The following is a 17,016-nucleotide window of genomic DNA, read 5'->3' as shown; positions in this document are numbered from 1 at the left end:
ATGGAGCCAGATAGGACTCAGATAAAGCTTGATCCCAGGTGAGTGAGGGAGGCAAGCCCCGAGCCAGGAGCCGGTTGCTAAGCAGCAGGGGCCCCTCTCACTCTGACCTGTCCCTACCTCCCTCTCAGGGCCCTTTGGCTCCCAGCACACAGAATGACCCAGGACTAATAATGGGCTGGCCATCCCACAAGGTCCTCAGGGACACTGTGGGGTAGGGCGAGTGTATGACCCTTCAGAGCCTTGGCTTTGGCCACCAACCAGGGAGAGAAAGATCCCAGAGGTGGGGGCAATGGGGGGCATGCACAGAGCCCTGACCAGCTGGAGATCCATTCCTGGTACTAAGGGTCCACTCCTTCTTTGGGACCCTGCTGTTTCTCCCTAGCCAACCTCTGGGCTTCTGCCCCAACGGAAGTGGAGAAAATGGACTATGGGCTTTTTGAGCACTGCAGCCAGACCTACCCATGGCCTAGGTGGCAGCCTGCCTTACACAGTGACCCAGGCCAATTCTCCATTCCCTCTAAGAGTCAGGGCCTTGAGGGGAGATGGACAAGCTCCCTGAACCCAGGAGTATTTGAGGGAATGTTAGGTTGCTGGTGTTCCTTCTGCTACCCTCCCCGTCCCCAGGTCCCCATATTCTGAACACATGCTGGTGTCTCTCCAGGTACACGGCAGATCTTCTGGAGGTACTGAAAACCAATTACAGCATTCCCTCTGCCTGCTTCTCTCACCCTCCCACAGCAGCCCAACTTCTGAGAGGTGAGTCAGGGACCCTCTGTAGAGGGAACTGAAAGGAGGGAAAAACTGAACATCCCGGGGGAAGTCAGAAAAGCTGAGAGGAGCTGAGGAAAGGTGGTCCTGAGCTAGCCAGCCTGGAGGGCCTGGGAGGATGACTGGCCCAGTGTCTGTCTGTCATGGTAAAAACCTGGGAGAAGAACAACTCCTAGAGGAGACAAAAGGCCAAAAGAGAGGTGCGACAACATGGCCCACAGACAAAGCTGCATATTGGGCCTCCCCAGCTCAAATTGGGGACAGTGGTCTGGAGCATTTTTCAGACCCCAGGGCCACCAAGGGACTCAAGCTGGTGCCCAAAGCCCCATAGAATGCCCTTGAGGTGTGCGCAACATCCTCCTCAGGAGAGGGTCTGTACGATTCTAGTGGGATGGTTATTATGAATAATGTTCTGAAAATTTAGGTGAACCTGTAAAAGTATTCTGACAGTGTTGGCCAACTAGATCCTATTACTGAATTGCTTTTGAAAGTGAAAGGCAGATGATGGGACTCTGTTTATTCCTTGGACAAGTAAAACAGGACAATCAAATGACCCTAGCATCTTGAAAAGCAAATGTGGCTCCCATCCACATTTTATTTGGTTTCCCTACTGCGTGACAACACACCAGTATTGTCAACCAGAGGCAATTTTGTCCCACTGGAGACTTTTGACAATGTCTGGAGGCAGTTTCAGTTGCCACAGCTAGAGGGTGCTACCGGCATCTAGTGGATAGAGGTCAGGGATGTTGCCCTGGAAACAAAGGAAAGTCCCCAGGACAAGGAATTATCTGGGCCAATGTGTCAATAGTGCTGAGATTGGGAAATCCTTCCTTACACAATGAAAATGGATCTCACATTGCTTTGCTACAAAATGTGCAAATAGAAGCACCAGGGATGTTCAAAGCAGGGAGACCATTCGGAGCCTGGTAGCCTGGAGAGCTGCCTTGTCCCCAAGTGGAACTGTTGGAGTGGGTAGCAGTTGGAAAGTGGAGAGCCGGTGGTGGGCACGCCTGGGGTTGGGGTGGAGATAGAAGGTGCAGGCAGGTTCTCCAGACACTGAGGAGCTGGATCTGGCAAGAGTCAAGGTTACAGGTGGGGAAGCAGGGGACAATTGAGAGGCCTGGGCAGGTAAGGTGGGGCCTGATGAGTGTCAGGCAGAGGAGTTGTACTTTATCCCGCAGACAGAAGGAGCGGACAAGGGCTCTGAGATTGGGAGGGGCTGGATAGTGTTTCAGGATCATTAATCAGCAATCAAGATAGACTTTGGGGAAGAAGAGCCTTGAGAATCAGGGGTATAAATTGGAGGTTATTGCCCCAGCCCAGCAGGAAGGGCAAAACCTGAGCCAGATCAGTATCAGGGAAAGGAAGGGAAGATTGGAAAATACAGGCAATCCAAAGAAAGAGCAGGCAATCTGGTAAATATTTAGACAAGGTAAGTGAAGGAAAAAGAAACTCTAAATGATGACTCCGAGAATCTGGACAGTGGTGATGACACTGACAGAAATAGGAGAGTCAGGAAGAGGTGCCCATTGGAGGATGTGGTGAAACCCCTTCCTCCTTCATTTATAAACTCTGTTATTCCTTAAATTAAATGCCATTTAAGAAAGAACTATTCTGGAAGAACTATTGAAACTTTCAATAATCTGTTTTTGAAATGCCTGTGATATGATTGCAGTTATAATCCCTACACAATTATTTTTTTAATGGACTGATCCAAACATTTATTTGTGGGAATCAAGGACCAAGAAAAGCCAAGACAATTTTGATAAAGAGTAAGGAAGGTATGTGCCCTACCAGATATTAAGGGTTATATATCAAGACTAGAGTAATTAAAGCAATAATGTAATAACTGCAACCACACAACTCAGATTGGGACTTGAATCCACTGTCCTTTTTTTTTTTCCCTTTAAAAAAAAAATTTATTTATTTTTGGCCGCACTGAGCGGCATGTCACATCTTAGTTTCCCGACCAGAGGTCAAACCCATGCACCCTGCTGTGGAAGAGAGGACTCTTAACCACTGGACCTCCAGGGAAGTTCCCCACTGTCTTTTCATTGAAATCACATGCCTGGTCTCAGGACTTACTGAAGCCCAGGTTCTTTATGCTTCTGCACAGAAGAAATTCAGTGAAAGGCAAAGTGATAGGTAAGAAGTAGATTTATTTACAGAGCTACACACTCCATAGACAGAGTGTGACACATCTCAGAAGGTGAGAGGCCCTGAAATATGGGGTGATTAGTTTTTGTGAGCTGGGTAATTTCATAGGCTAACTAGTGGGAGGATTATTCCAACTATTTTGGGGAAGGGGCAGAGATTTCCAGGAATTGGGGCACCGCTCATTTTTTGTCCTTTTATGGTTGGCCTCCAAACTGTCATAGCACCTGTGGATGTGCCATTTAGCATATGCTAATATATTACAATCTGTGTATAATGAGGCTCAAGGTCCACTGGAAGTTGAATCTTCCACTATCCTGGACCTGGTTGTTTCTAACCAGTTTATGTCACATCCTCAAGAGCTATGGTTTTTAGAGGTTGTGTCCTTCCCCCTTCCCTCCTGTTTCACAAGGGGCCTGACAAGCAGAAAAATGAAATAAAATAGAGGGTCTAGAAATAGACCCATGGCCACTTGGGGACTTGCTATATGAAAGGATGGTATACACATCAGTGGGACAGGATGGACTCTTTGAAGAGTGATGCTGGACAATTGCCTGTCCCTATGGGAAGTAAATAAACATGAAAATAACTCCAATATAGCTTTAATCCAGATAGATTAAGTACCTAAATGTAAATGCAAACATTTTTACAAAAGAAAATATGGAAAGATATCCTTATAGTTGGAAACAGAGAATAATTTCTAAAATAAAACACAAGAAAGCACGAATGATCTTGAAGATTGACTACATAAAGCAAACAAAATTCTGTACAACTAAAAACACTATAAACAATGTTAAAAGCCAAACCAAAGACTGGGAGAAGATATTTTCAAGCCTTATAACCAACAAAGGATAATTAGTCAGTATAAGAAAAATTACCCAATAAAAATTAGATAGAATAGATGATCATACAATTCATACTAGAAGAGGAAACCCAAATGGTCAATGAAGGTACAAAAAGATTATCTGTTTTGTTAGGAATTAGGGAACCTCAAGTTAAACAATGAAATAACATTTCACTACTCTCTCAAAGATGAAAATTGAAAGTCTGATAATCCCAAGTGATGGTGAATTTAAGGTGAACTGTGAACTCTCATAGACTGCTGGTGGGAGTACAAATTGGTATAACCACTTTGAAGAGTAATTAGATACCTTTAACACTGAAGATTCTCATCTCCTACAACCCAGCAATTCTAATTCTAAGTGTTTGAATAGAGGAACTCTCCTGTACATGCCAAGGAGACACTTTAAGAATGCTTATGGTAGCATTTGTTTGTCACAATGAAAATAATAACAACCATGAAAGCAATGTTGAGTGGAAAAGCATTTCACAGGATAATACCATTTATATAGATTTTTTTAGTGCAAAGCAATATAATATGTTGAGTATGTACATATATTGTAAAAAATTAAAACATACAGGAAAAGATACACCTCAACTTCAGAATAGTAGTTAGCCCTGGGAGGTGAGGTAGGGAAGTGAGAAGGATCCAGGAGGTATATACAGGGGCCTTCAAGTACATCTGTAATGTTTTATTTTTCTAAGAATAACTTTTGAAGCAAAGTTGACAATATCATAACACTCTTTAAAATGGATTATGGATATATTAATATTTGCTCTATTACTATATTTTTTAAATCTTTATAATTTTAAAAATAATTATAAAAATAATTTTTGACAGGCTGTGATGAAATGTTAGATGAAAAAAACAGAATGCAAAATTTTACAGTATGATTGCAGTAATACAATATGTATGAACTTTAACCAGGATGCTTTTTTTTTTTTTAACATCTTTATTGGAGTATAATTGCTTTACAATGGTGTGTTAGTTTCTGCTTTATAACAAAGTGAATCAGTTATACATATAACAGGATGCTTTTTTAAACCTAGTTTTTTTTTTTTTTTTTACGGTACGCGGGCCTCTCACTGTTGTGGCCTCTCCCGTTGCGGAGCACAGGCTCCGGACGCGCAGGCTCAGCGGCCATGGCTCACGGGCCCAGCCGCTCCGCGGCATGTGGGATCCTCCCGAACCGGGGCACGAACCCGTATCCCCTGCATCGGCAGGCAGACTCTCAACCACTGCGCCACCAGGGAAGCCCTAAACCTAGTTTTTACTGAGCAAATACTACATTCCATGCTAAGAGGTTTAATTGGAGGATAAACAACCTGCCCAAGATTATAGAGCAAGGAGTAAATGGAATATTACTTTGAATTCAGAGCCTATGCTCTTAACTTCCATGGAAATACATTATGCAAAAATGAAAATAATTTTTGGTTAGGAACTAGCTAGGATTATGGTGATACTCTTTTTTCAAAGTTTTAATGTTCTTATATTGTTTTCATTATTTAAAAAAGTAATCTTCACTGTTACAGATACAGTGGGAAATTTGCTAGTTGCTAAAGGTATAATTGTATTCAAACAGGTGAGTTAGACAAGCATGTCCCAAAACGTGTTCTTTGGAATACTAATCCCAAGGAGTGCGCCATGAAAGCAGAGCCTGTAGAAAAATAAGTTTTGCAAAATCTATATTCTGTAACCTCCTTTTGGAAATTAACAATATAAATCAGATTTAAAACTTGGTATACTCCACAGGAAAGAAACATGTTTAACCTTGTTTAAAGTGTTTCCAAAGATCCTTGTGCCACTGGATACTTTTGTTCCAGAACTTTTGTTCTGTTAAGATGCAGAAAAAAAAAAAGATAGAGGACAATCTTCCAAGAAGATAGATGAATTTGAAGTAGAGTAGTGGTGTCAGGCTATGTATGCTAAGGAAGTTCTCTCTCTCATACTTTTGTGTTATGGAAGTGGATACAAGAGTCAGTAGATGCTGCAAGTATGAACACCAAAGCCAGCAGATACAAGAAACTGCAAAAGCACTTCCTTATTGAAGAGTTGGAATATGGCTCACCTCCACCTTCATCAACTTAAGCAACCTTAGGGCTGCATTTGATCATTTATATCACTCCACATTTCCTTCCATAGCTATGTGAACACACACCAAGAGTCAGCATGTGTAATGGTGAAGAGAATGGACTTAGGGTCAGGAACCCCTGGTTTAAATCCCAGCTCCATCACTTCCAGGCTGTGTGACCATGGGTGAGGTGCTCGACTCCCTAAGCCTAGTTTCCTGAATAAAACCTATAAAATGGAGATGACAATAAGAACTCTCATGGGGTCATTTCTTTCATTCAACAAATAGTTACAGTTACTGTTCCATGCACTTGGAGATAGAACAGAAAACAAGCCTGACAAAATCCCTGCCTTCACAGAGTTTATACTACCATCACTCCGATGGGGATAGACAACAAACAAGTAAATAAATATGTAAATAACCTAACTGTTGGGGGCAGCTTGGGGGAGAGGAGGTAACACCACACTGGATGCTCAAGGGAGGCTGGCTGAGGAGGGGGGTTTGAGCAGAGAGCTCAGTGATAGGAAGGAGCCCGCCACAGGGAGCTCAGGGAGGAAAGACGAACAGACAGAAGCCAAGTACCATAAGGTTCTGGAGGTGGAAACAGCTCAGGTGGTTGTTGGGAGGCTGAGGAGTGGTAGGGAAATCCTAAACCTCAATAAATAGAAGAGGCAAGAGGGAGCGATTGAGTTTGGAGAACACAGGGTACGGGAGAGGATGAGGAATCAGTAGAGGAGACCTAGGGTCAGAGACCAGGAGAGGAATCAGGAGAACTGTGGTTCTGGGGGTCAAGGGGAGGGAGATTTTCAAGGAGGGGGAACAGTCAAGGACAGTGAACACTTGTTGGCTTCTGGAAGGGCTGTTTCCACTCTCAGCTCTCAGTGAGCTGATGAGGACAAGAGTCAAGTAGGGGGTGGGGGAATCCCACAAGGGGAAGCCTGCAGCGGTATGCCCCTTCCCAACAATGGATGTTGGTTTTTAGAAATCTACTGAATTAATTTTGGTTTCTGCCTATCTGGACTTTATATTTTATCTGTATTTTTTTTAACTAAACATTTCTATTGTAAAAATAATTCAATGAAGTCAGTACGAAAATAGAGAAAAGTGAAAAGAGGAACAGTCATGTATGGTCCCACCACTCAAGACCAGCACTGCAAATATCGTAGCATAAGTTCTGTTTTCTATGCTTTTATTTAACATTAGTGGAAATCATACTATACTACAATTTTATGTCCTGTTTTTATAAGCATGATATCATATGAATTTTTTCACGTCATTCTATGTTTGGCAAAGTATGTGTTTAAAAAAAACTTTTTGTTATAATATACGTATTCACTATAGAATAATTGGAAAAGAAAGAGGACAAAAGCCACCCACAGTATCATCACTCAAAGACAGCATTGTTAATTAATTTCTAGGCTTTTTTCTAGGCAATGATTTTTTAATGTTTTTATTTTATCAAAGTAACACATGAACATGTGTTAAAAATTTAAATAGTACAAAAAGGCTACTAAAGAAAATCAACTATCCCCTGCCCTATTTATTCTCATTTCTTTTTTCTTTAAAAAAATTTTTTTTTGGCCATGCCACACGGCATGCAGGATCTTAGTTCCCTGACCAGGGATCAAACCCTCACCCTCTGCAGTGGAAGAACAGAGTCTTAACCACTGGACCACCAGGGAAGTCCTCCTTTTTTAGCTGATGATTCATCCTCCTTTTTTAGATGATGATTATTCTGATAGTTACCTTCAAATTACCATTATTTCCTGTGGTATCAATTTTGGACATTATCTGTAGCTGCCTCTATAATACATGAAAGTTTAATTCACTTAGCACCAAACTTCTTCCACTCTTTCCACATAGTTATGTCAATATTTTTAGTTGGTTATCTGTATAGCTGTATATACTATACCTATATTTTATTTCTTATTCTGCCAACTATGGACAGTACTTCTTCACTTTCCATTTTATATGATAAAGATATTAGGGCCCCACTCTTTCCATCAACTCTTTTCTACCTTTCTCTCCCCAAATCCTTTAAACATGGTTATAATTTTACCACGCTACTTATTTTTATTTTTTATTTTTATTTATTTATTGGCCACACCACGCAGCTTGCAGGATCTTAGTTCCCCTACCAGGGACTGAACCCAGGCCACTGGCAGTGAAAGTACCAGGTCCTAACCACTGGACTGTCAGGGAAATTCCCTTTGCTAATTTTGCATTCTGCTTTGTTCACATAAAGATTTGTTTGTTTTAGTCATAAATTACATACAGTAAAGGACAATGATTTTTATTTTTATTATTTTTGGCTGCACTGGGTCTTCGTTGCTGTGCGCAGGCTTTCTCTAGTTGCGGTGAGCGGGGGCTACTCTTCGTTGTGGTGTGCAGGCTTCTCATTGCGGTGGCTTGTCTTGTTGCGGAGCACAGGCTCTAGGCGTGCGGGCTTCAGTAGTTGTGGCTTGCGGGCTCTACAGTGCAGGCTCAGTAGTTGTGGCGCACGGGCTTAGTTGCTCCGCGGCAATGTGGGATCTTCCTGGACCAGGGATCAAACCCGTGTCCCCTGATTTGGCAGGCGGATTCTTAACCACTGCACCACCAGGGAAGCCCATATCTGTATTCTTGTTGAAGAACATGTGGACTGTTTCCAGTTTTGGCCATTATGAACAATGCTGCTCTGAACATTCTTTTGGTGATTAAGGCACTCATTTCTATCAAATATGTTTCCGTGAGTGGAATTCTTGTGTCGCAGGGTAGGTGTATGTTAAGCTTTAATAGATACTACCAAACTGTTTTCTAAAGTGGTGGCACCACTCCCAATAGCAATGTGTGAGAGTTCCAATTGTTCCTCATCCTCACCAGCACTTAGAATCATCGGTCAAAGGATGATTAAAATTAAAAGCAATTCTAGCCCTTTTGGTGGGTATATAATGGCACCTCACATTTGTATTTCCCCAGTGACTATTAATATTTAGCACCTTTTTATGCTTCTTGAACATTTGGATATCTTCTGTAGAAAAGTTACTGTTTAGGTCTTTTTCACTTTTAAAAATTGTGTTCTTTTTCTTTCTGATAGGAATTCTTTATATATTATGGATACGAGTCTTTTGTTGGGTATTTGTATTGCAAATATCTTCTCTCGGTCTGAGCATGCCCTTTCATTGTCTTAATGGTTTTCTTTGTCAAATGGAAATTCTTAATTTTAAGGAAGTCCAGTTTATCAATTTTTTTTCTTTATGATTAGTGCTTTTGTGTCCTATTTTAAAAGGATCTTTGCCTATCTCAAAGTCATTAAGGTATACTTCTCTGTTTTCTTCTAAAAACTTTATCGTTGGGCTTCCCTGGTGGCGCAGTGGTTGAGAGTCCGCCTGCCGAGGCAGGGTACACGGGTTCGTACCCCGGTCCGGGAAGATCCCACATGCTGCGGAGCGGCTGGGCCTGTGAGCCATGGCCGCTGAGCCTGCGCGTCCGGAGCCTGTGCTCCGCAACGGGAGAGGCCACGGAGGTGAGAGGCCCGCGTACCACAAAAAAACACAAAAAACAAAAAAAACTTTATTGTTTTAACTTTCACATTTAGGTATTTTTGTATGATGTGAGGGAGGGGTCAGTGTTCTTTTTTATCACTTTGCATATTAAACGAGATGCAATTAACCCAGCACTTTCTCAAAAAGAATCCTTTCCCCCTGAATTGTAGTGAAGCCTTTGTCATAAATCTGATGACCATAAATGTGTGGATCTGTTAATAAGTTTTTCTGTTTTTTAAAACAGTGTTAACACATTTTTTTAAATATTAGTACATAGTCTTTGCAAAAATTTTTTATGGTATGCACAAATTTTTCACACCTGCATAATATTCTATTGAGTAGTTTACATAATAATTTCAGTATTGTTGGACATTTACGTTTTTTAAAATGTAGGGCTATATATTACTGTTATTTTGCTCTTCTCTGGCTGCTAGGCAGGTTGACTATTTTCCCACTTCCTGAACTCTGTCAGTATCATCTTCCCATTTGCAAGAGCCTTCTGTTTTTGTTATTTTCTTCATGTAATAAAAATTTTAAACTTGTGTACACATTTATTAAACATGCTTTCCCCCAGTCTGTTTGCTGCCTATATATTTTTTTAACATTCACAAGTTTAAACTCTTTATGTCAAATTTGACCATCGTTCTCACTGTGATTTCTTGGATTACACCTAAGCTTAGGTAGGTCTTCCCTCTCCAAAGTCTTGATGCAGATACAATTCTCTCTTTTCTTTTCCTTCTCTCAATTTTCCCTGTTTGATTTTTAAAGGTTTATCTCTTTAATCTATCTGGAATTATTTTGATATATGGAAGGCTTTATGTGTATCTCATGATAAAACAATCATAATTGTTTTAAATCCACATTTTTATTGTATAAGGGTAAAACTGTGTCAGCCCCCACCCCATGATGTTTATATTTTTAAAGTTTCAAGGAAGGAAGGTAAAGTCTCTTTTTAATAAAGGACTGCAGCCAGGTGTTTTTTGGCTTTTGTTTGTTTGTTTTGTTTTGTTTTCTTAATGTTTAAAATTTGCAGAGCCTACTGGAGCAATATCTGTAGAGGTAATTGAGAAAGAGGCAACAGAGTTAAACAGCAACAGCAATGCCAAGCCAGTAATTTGGTCACCCAGAGGGCTGTATCCTAATTAAGTGGAGGCGGGGTGGAGGCAGGAATGGGGAGGAGGGAAGAAAAATAGCACAGTCCTGTCTTTTGAGGCCTGTAATAGAATGGAAAAGCTTACTACTGACTTCAGAAGTACAACTTGGGACCTGGAATCCAAGGGCCACCTTCCCCATGGCAGGTCCTCTGGATTGATCACAGACCTAACTGTGGTCAGAGGTAAAGGGCCTCTTGGCTAAAGTAAACAGAAACAGAGAGAAAAATGTGTGCCCTGAAATAAGAACAACCAGGATCAACATATTTTTTGACAAATTCACCTTTGTCCTGGTTGCTCCTTGTGGTGCCACCAGGTATGACTGACCCAGATGACAACTCAAGTCTTTACTGTGGTATGGTCTCCTTCCTCCCTGTTTTGGTGTCAGCATTAATATCTCGGCCTGAGCTGCCCCCAGTCACCAAAACATAGGGCAGACCAGCCAATGCCTTCCTCATACTTTACTCCCAATGTAATAAGACAGTGGCTTGGACTCTGGCAGTCTTCCCTCAATTCATCTGTCATCTAGCCAGTTAAGTGGCTTAAAGGAAGGAGTCTGCCAACTAGGGAAGAGACTTGATAAATGAGGGTCCAGGCTTAGTCACTGAGGACACAGAACCCTTTGTTTAAAACTAATTGTTGCATTGGTTAGAAAATGTTCAGAAACAAATATTGTGACTCTATTAATGTTTTCCTGTTAGCAATGGTGAGGCCAGAGGAGCTTCACTGGTGTTTGTTGAAAAATTGTTTGTTATCCTCTGACCATTATCAGGCGAGCTTGTTTAAAATGTGGATTACTGGGTCCATCCCAGAACTGTTCCAGATCTGTTGAAACAGCATCTATGCGGATAGGGCCTGGACAGCTACTTTTTAACAACTCCTCAAATGACTTCAATAAACACTAAAGAGAGCTACTGGGCCACATTTAATGTAAGACTAAGTGTGAGGCCAACGTGGGTCATATGTCCTTGGAGTCTTTACTCATACCCATTTCTTTTGTTAAAGTCCCTTCCTATGTCCCAGTTTTGTGACATAATTTTTGAAATCAAATTTAAACAGTTCTAAAGTAAACCAAGAGTTATATTCTGCTTTAATTATAATGTTAATTGGTCCTTGTTCTGCTAGCAAAACACCTGACACTGAAATAGAAAACTGAATAAACCCTGTTGACCTCCTAATTTAGAATTTTTGCTAATTATGTACAAACTTGTTTGGTGTCTATATCCTGGTTCAGATAAGCCTTACCATACCTAGAATTATCTGGTCTAGTCTCTCATGAATGCAGAAGAATGACTATTTCTTAGTCACATGTTGGATACTCTAGATCTAAGAAATAGCCCATCTTCTGCATGAGGGGGCCTAGACCAGGTCATTCTAGATATGGTAAAGCAATTTAGATCCACATGAGGAAGCCCACATCTTCTGCTCCTCAGTCCTGATCTTCAGCTCACTGGAGTCTGCCCTCTCTTTCAACTCTAGCATCAGGCCCTGTGGAAATTTCTCTCACGGTCATCATGACCTTGCTTGCCCTGGGCTCAGTTGCCATCTTCCTGGAGGATGCTGTCTACCTATACAAGAACACTTACTGCCCCATCAAGAGGAAGACTCTGCTCTGGAGCAGCTCTGCGCCCACGGTGAGGGCCCTGTAGCTGCCTTTTGAGAGGGACTGGAGGGGAGGCAGGGTCCATCTTGAGGATTCCTTTAAACTCAACAATTCAAGTTGCCTTCCTCTACCACCTTAGGGTGAGGGTTTTAGTCTGATATCTGCAGTCAGGACCCCATGCCTGGAAGGTCAACAGGCAGTGGGATGGAGCGTTTGAAATATCTTAGAGCCACAGACACAGCTGAAGAACCCTCTCAGCCCACCGGCAGCCTCACTCGCTACTCCCCTGCTACAACATTGCAAGCCTCCTTCTTGGACACACCAACTCCCTGCTCCTCAGAGGGTAGGAGGAAAAGAACCTTTTCCCATGGGGTCATGCTCACTCTACGCTTATGTCATCGGTCTTTTTAACTCGCTCCCACAGCTATTAGATAGGTCTTTGGCATGTTCCCAGGTCATAAAATGGGACTTCTCTTTCCATGTGGTGAGCTCTGTCTGTTTGGGGGGAAGAACAAAGCCCCTGAAGTCCTTTCCTGCCAGATGACATCTGCCTGGGCCATCTCAAGACATCAGATGCTCTAATAACATCTTAAAGATGAACTGACCTACTCTTACCCCAGTGATATAAGTTGAGATAGTCTTCAAAAGAGCCCCCTGACTCAAGGTCACTTTAACTAGTTATTTTTCCAGCTGGTCACTTTGAAGTAATGGTGCCTCAAATGTTTAGGTTTTGCTTCCTTGAGCCCTTGTTGTAAAAGGTGAGCACGAAGCCTCCTTCCTTGCCCTAACCAGCTCCTTGCTCTTCTCCAAGCAGATAGTGTCTGTGTTCTGCTGCTTTGGTCTCTGGATCCCTCGTGCCCTCATGCTCGTGGAAATGGCCATAACCTCGTGAGTGTCCTGCCCTGCCCCCAGCTGAACTGGATATCCTTCTGCGGTCCCCCACTCTGCTCCCCTCAACCCCAGGACTCCAGAGTCCATGTCTTCTTTTATCCCCTATCCCTTCCATAAATCCGTGCAAACCAACTGATCATAAATAGAGCCCTTGAACTTCCAGTTCATCCTCAGGCACCATTTCATTCCCACAGCCTGAAATTGCCCTCTTCCCACCCTGTCCTCTCTCTCACTTCCTCTTGGGTCACACACTCAGAACGCCTAGCCCCTACCTGATCCCCTCAGGAAGCCCCACCTCTCCCTGGCCCCTTTGCAGTCTGTTTTTCTTTGGCAGGAAGGGCTGTCCTATCAGCTGCTACCACCTCCCCTTCTGTGTACTCTCAGGCCCACCTCTCCCCCAACTCCAGGTTTTATGCGATGTGCTTTTACCTGCTGATGCAGGTCATGGTGGAAGGCTTTGGTGGGAAGGAGGCAGTAGTAAGGACACTGAAGGACACCCCAGTGATGATCCACACAGGCCCCTGCTGCTGCTGCTGCCCCTGCTGCCCACAACTCATGCTCACCAGGTAAGGTAGGAGGGAGAGGCCGCCTGGAAGAACAGGTTAGCCTCTTCCTGCACTCTCCCAAGAGCCTCTGCTGGCTCTCTCAGCCCTGCTTCAAGCCTCATGGAATTAGGCTTTTATGGAACAAACCCAGTGATGAAAGGGCGGGCATCCCGCAGCCAGGGTCCACACACTGGGCACCCACGCAGGGGTAAGGGGAGCAGAGGAAGGAGAACTCCAAAGTTCCCATCACTTAAGCTCACTGTCCCCTACAAACTTTACCACACAGAGCAAACTGCATTTTGGACTATTTACTTTCCCCTTCCATCTATTTCGGTTAATGAGGTTGGGGTCAACACTCAGTTCTTACTCAAAGGCAGCATTCTGGTCTGAGGGTGAGTGGGAGGCAAGAAGGAGGGTTCCCAACTCTCTCAACATTCTGGCTTCTTCCGAAGTCCCCATCCATTTGACCATGTTGATGTCTATGATGGCGGAGCCCGGTGAGGGAGCTGGAAGGTCTTCTTGGGGTGGGTGGTTTGTGGGCCCATGGTCCTAACCCTCTTCCCACTTCAGGAAAAAGCTTCAGCTACTGATGTTGGGCCCCTTCCAGTATGCCTTCTTCAAGATAACACTGAGCCTGGTGGGCCTGTTTCTCCTCCCTGATGGCATCTATGACCCAGCAGATGTAAGTCAGGAGTAAGGGGCAGCAGAGGCCAAGATTCATTAAATACCTGTGACTCTAGAAGGAATAGCTGGAGCCAATATCCCCTAATTCAGAGCCCCAGGAATGGGGTAGCCCCAGGGACAGGGTGGCTGTGGAAAAGTAGAGGCTCAGGGACTCTGATGGGGAGAGAAGAAATGGGAAGGGGCCAAGGCTTTGGGGCTTTTTTACCTTTCCCACCATGGGAGAGGGGAAATAAAAGGAGAAAAGGGCTTGCTTCCTCATTGACTACTTTCTGGCCTGCCACCAGATTTCAGAGAAGAGCACAGCTCTATGGATCAACGTTTTCCTTGGTGTGTCCACCCTGTTAGCTCTGTGGACCCTGGGCATCCTTTTTCGTCAAGCCAAGCTGCACCTGGGCGAGCAGAACATAGGAGCCAAATTTGTTCTGTTCCAGGTAACTATACCCTGGGAGAGAAAAGATGGTTAATAATGAGCCACAAATAATAGGGGTTAGGAGCTGAGACTAATAAAGGATAAAAGTGGGTCCAGGAATCTTCTTAAGCCTTAGGTTTCCTATGAGATTTGGAAAAGAATCCCTGCCCTTTCCCAGTTTTTGCTTTCCTGTGCTTTAATAGCTTCCAAGCCAACGCTTGGAAGCAAAAATATCACAAACTGGGTGGTTTAAAGCAACAGAAATGTGTTGTCTCACAGTTCTGGAGGCCAGATGTCAGCGGCCCGTGTTCCCTCTGAAAACTGTGGGAGAACCCTTCCTTGACTATTCCTGGCTTCCGATGGTTTGCAGCAATCCTTGGCATCCCTGGCATGTCACATGGCATTCTACCCTCATGTGTCTGTGTCTTGTGTCTCTTTTCTTATAAGGACATCAGTCATATTGGAATAAGGAAGGACCCACCCTACTCCAGTATGACCGCATCTTAACTAATTATGTCTAGTTAGTTACCAAAACAATGATGCTTTTTCCAAATAAGGTCACATTCTGAGGTACTAAGGGTTAGGACTTCAATGTGTCTTTTTGCAGGACACAATGCAACCCATAACAAATGTATTATCAAACCTTAATTTCTTATACCTTTGCTTTTTTCTTTTCTTTACTACCCATTACTTCTAAAAACCTGCAATTCATCACCACCAGAAACATCAGCATTATCACAGCTACAACTATGAAGTGTCTATACCACATACTAGGCACTTTTCATACATTAATTACATTTAAATTCACTATAATCCTCAGAGTCATTATTATTTCTGTTTTACAATGAGGAAACTGAGATGTTATGGGGCTTGTTCAAAGGCTCATAAGGGATGGGACTGGAATTTAAACCTAGATCTGTCGACTCCCAGACCCACATCTCTTATCACACTGCCTCTTCATCTTCACATCTTTTCTGACAATTCTCTAAAACTCACGTTTGTTTACTTTTTACACTTTCCATTCTCTAAGCCCAGAGATAACCTTTCCACCAAATGCAGTGACTTCTAGCCCAATATTGTTTCCCTTCTCACTTCATTCTTTCTGTCTCCTTGCTGGGCCCTTCTCCTATTCCCAAGGCACAATGACTCCTTTACAGTTAACAGAGTGATTTCACAGAAATTCTCATTTGATCTAAGCAGGTGCCGCTTACAGGCACATAGTAGGTAGAATTGGAGGGTCCAGAGGAAGACAGAGGACAGAAGAGCCTAAAATAGAGTAAGGGACTGAAGGGGCACAGAAAGGATCTGGGCCCCAGAAGCACTCAGGGTCAGGCTAGCGGGTAAAAGCCCTGTGATTGCCGAGCCTGCCCATGATTATTGTGGGGAAGCCTAGAAAAGCCAAGTCTGCCCTGAAGAGGCTGTGCTTCAGAAAAGTGTACTCAGAGAGGGCAAGTACAAGACACATCTCAAACACAGCAGTGGGCCAGCTGGCCTCAGTGCCGGGGATGCTGAGCCCCTACCCTCACTTCTCTTTTCTCTTCTGCAGGTTCTCCTTATTCTGACTGCCCTGCAGCCATCCATCTTCTCAGTCTTGGCCAACGGTGGGCAGATTGCTTGTTCGCCTCCCTTTTCTTCTAAAATCAGGTCTCAAGGTGAGCACGTAGGAGCTCCTATTCTATTCCAGGATGGGCAAAAGGGGGAGGTCAGGGAGGAGAGGAACTTAGAACGGAAGTTGGGCCAGCCAATCTCAGAATACTCAGAATGTTCTGCTCAGAATACTGAGAAAGGAACCTGCAAGAAATCTAGCAGAAGCTCTAAGCAGACTATGACCTCTCTGATCACAGAGAGGAGAGCTGCAATCCCACAGCTTGAGGCCAGCCCTGATGGCCAACCCAGGAAGCCATGGGTTCAACCCTCAGCTCCAGGGAGAGCAATGGGTGTGGTTAGGAAGCAGAAGTCATGCTGATGAAACATGCAAAAGAAATGTTTAGTGCTAGCCTCAAATTGCAGGAGGTAGAGGGCCAAGTTCTGGCTCTGGTTCTACTATTAACCTGCTATGTTACCTGTGACAACTCAATATCTCTAGGTCCTGGTTTGAGGACAAATTGGAGAAAGTGTTGTTCAACTCATATGCCAAGGCTACTAGTGGTATACCACCTCTGTAAGTTAGTATAACCTACATTATATTTTGCCCCATGCTGCAGTGATGAACTGCCACCTCCTCATCCCGGAGACTTTTCTGATAACCGTGCTCACACGAATATACTACCGAAGGAAAGACGACAAGGTTGGATATGAAGCTTTCTCTTCTCCAAACCTGGATTTGAACCTCAAAGCTGGAGGTGGACTGCTTGGACAATGAAAGAGACACTGCA

The 17,016-nt window shown here is 43.4% G+C and overlaps 1 protein-coding gene across 1 annotated transcript; it reads left to right on the top strand.

Moving 5' to 3' along the window:
• SLC51A (solute carrier family 51 member A) lies at window positions 1-17,003 on the top strand (the record flags this gene model as incomplete). Its single annotated transcript, XM_079923319.1, has 9 exons — window positions 1-38; window positions 662-756; window positions 11,989-12,143; window positions 12,927-13,000; window positions 13,411-13,569; window positions 14,119-14,230; window positions 14,517-14,663; window positions 16,188-16,293; window positions 16,846-17,003. The coding sequence occupies 9 exons, from the start codon at window positions 1-3 to the stop codon at window positions 17,001-17,003; spliced, it is 1,044 nt and encodes a 347-aa protein (XP_079779445.1).
• Between the last annotated feature and the right edge of the window lie 13 nt (window positions 17,004-17,016).

Source organism: Stenella coeruleoalba (genome assembly GCF_951394435.1).
Source record: "Stenella coeruleoalba genome assembly, chromosome: 5".
NCBI classification, from domain to species: domain Eukaryota; kingdom Metazoa; phylum Chordata; class Mammalia; order Artiodactyla; family Delphinidae; genus Stenella; species Stenella coeruleoalba.
Note: the sequence above shows the minus strand (reverse complement) of the source record. Positions and strands in the feature narration are given on the sequence as shown.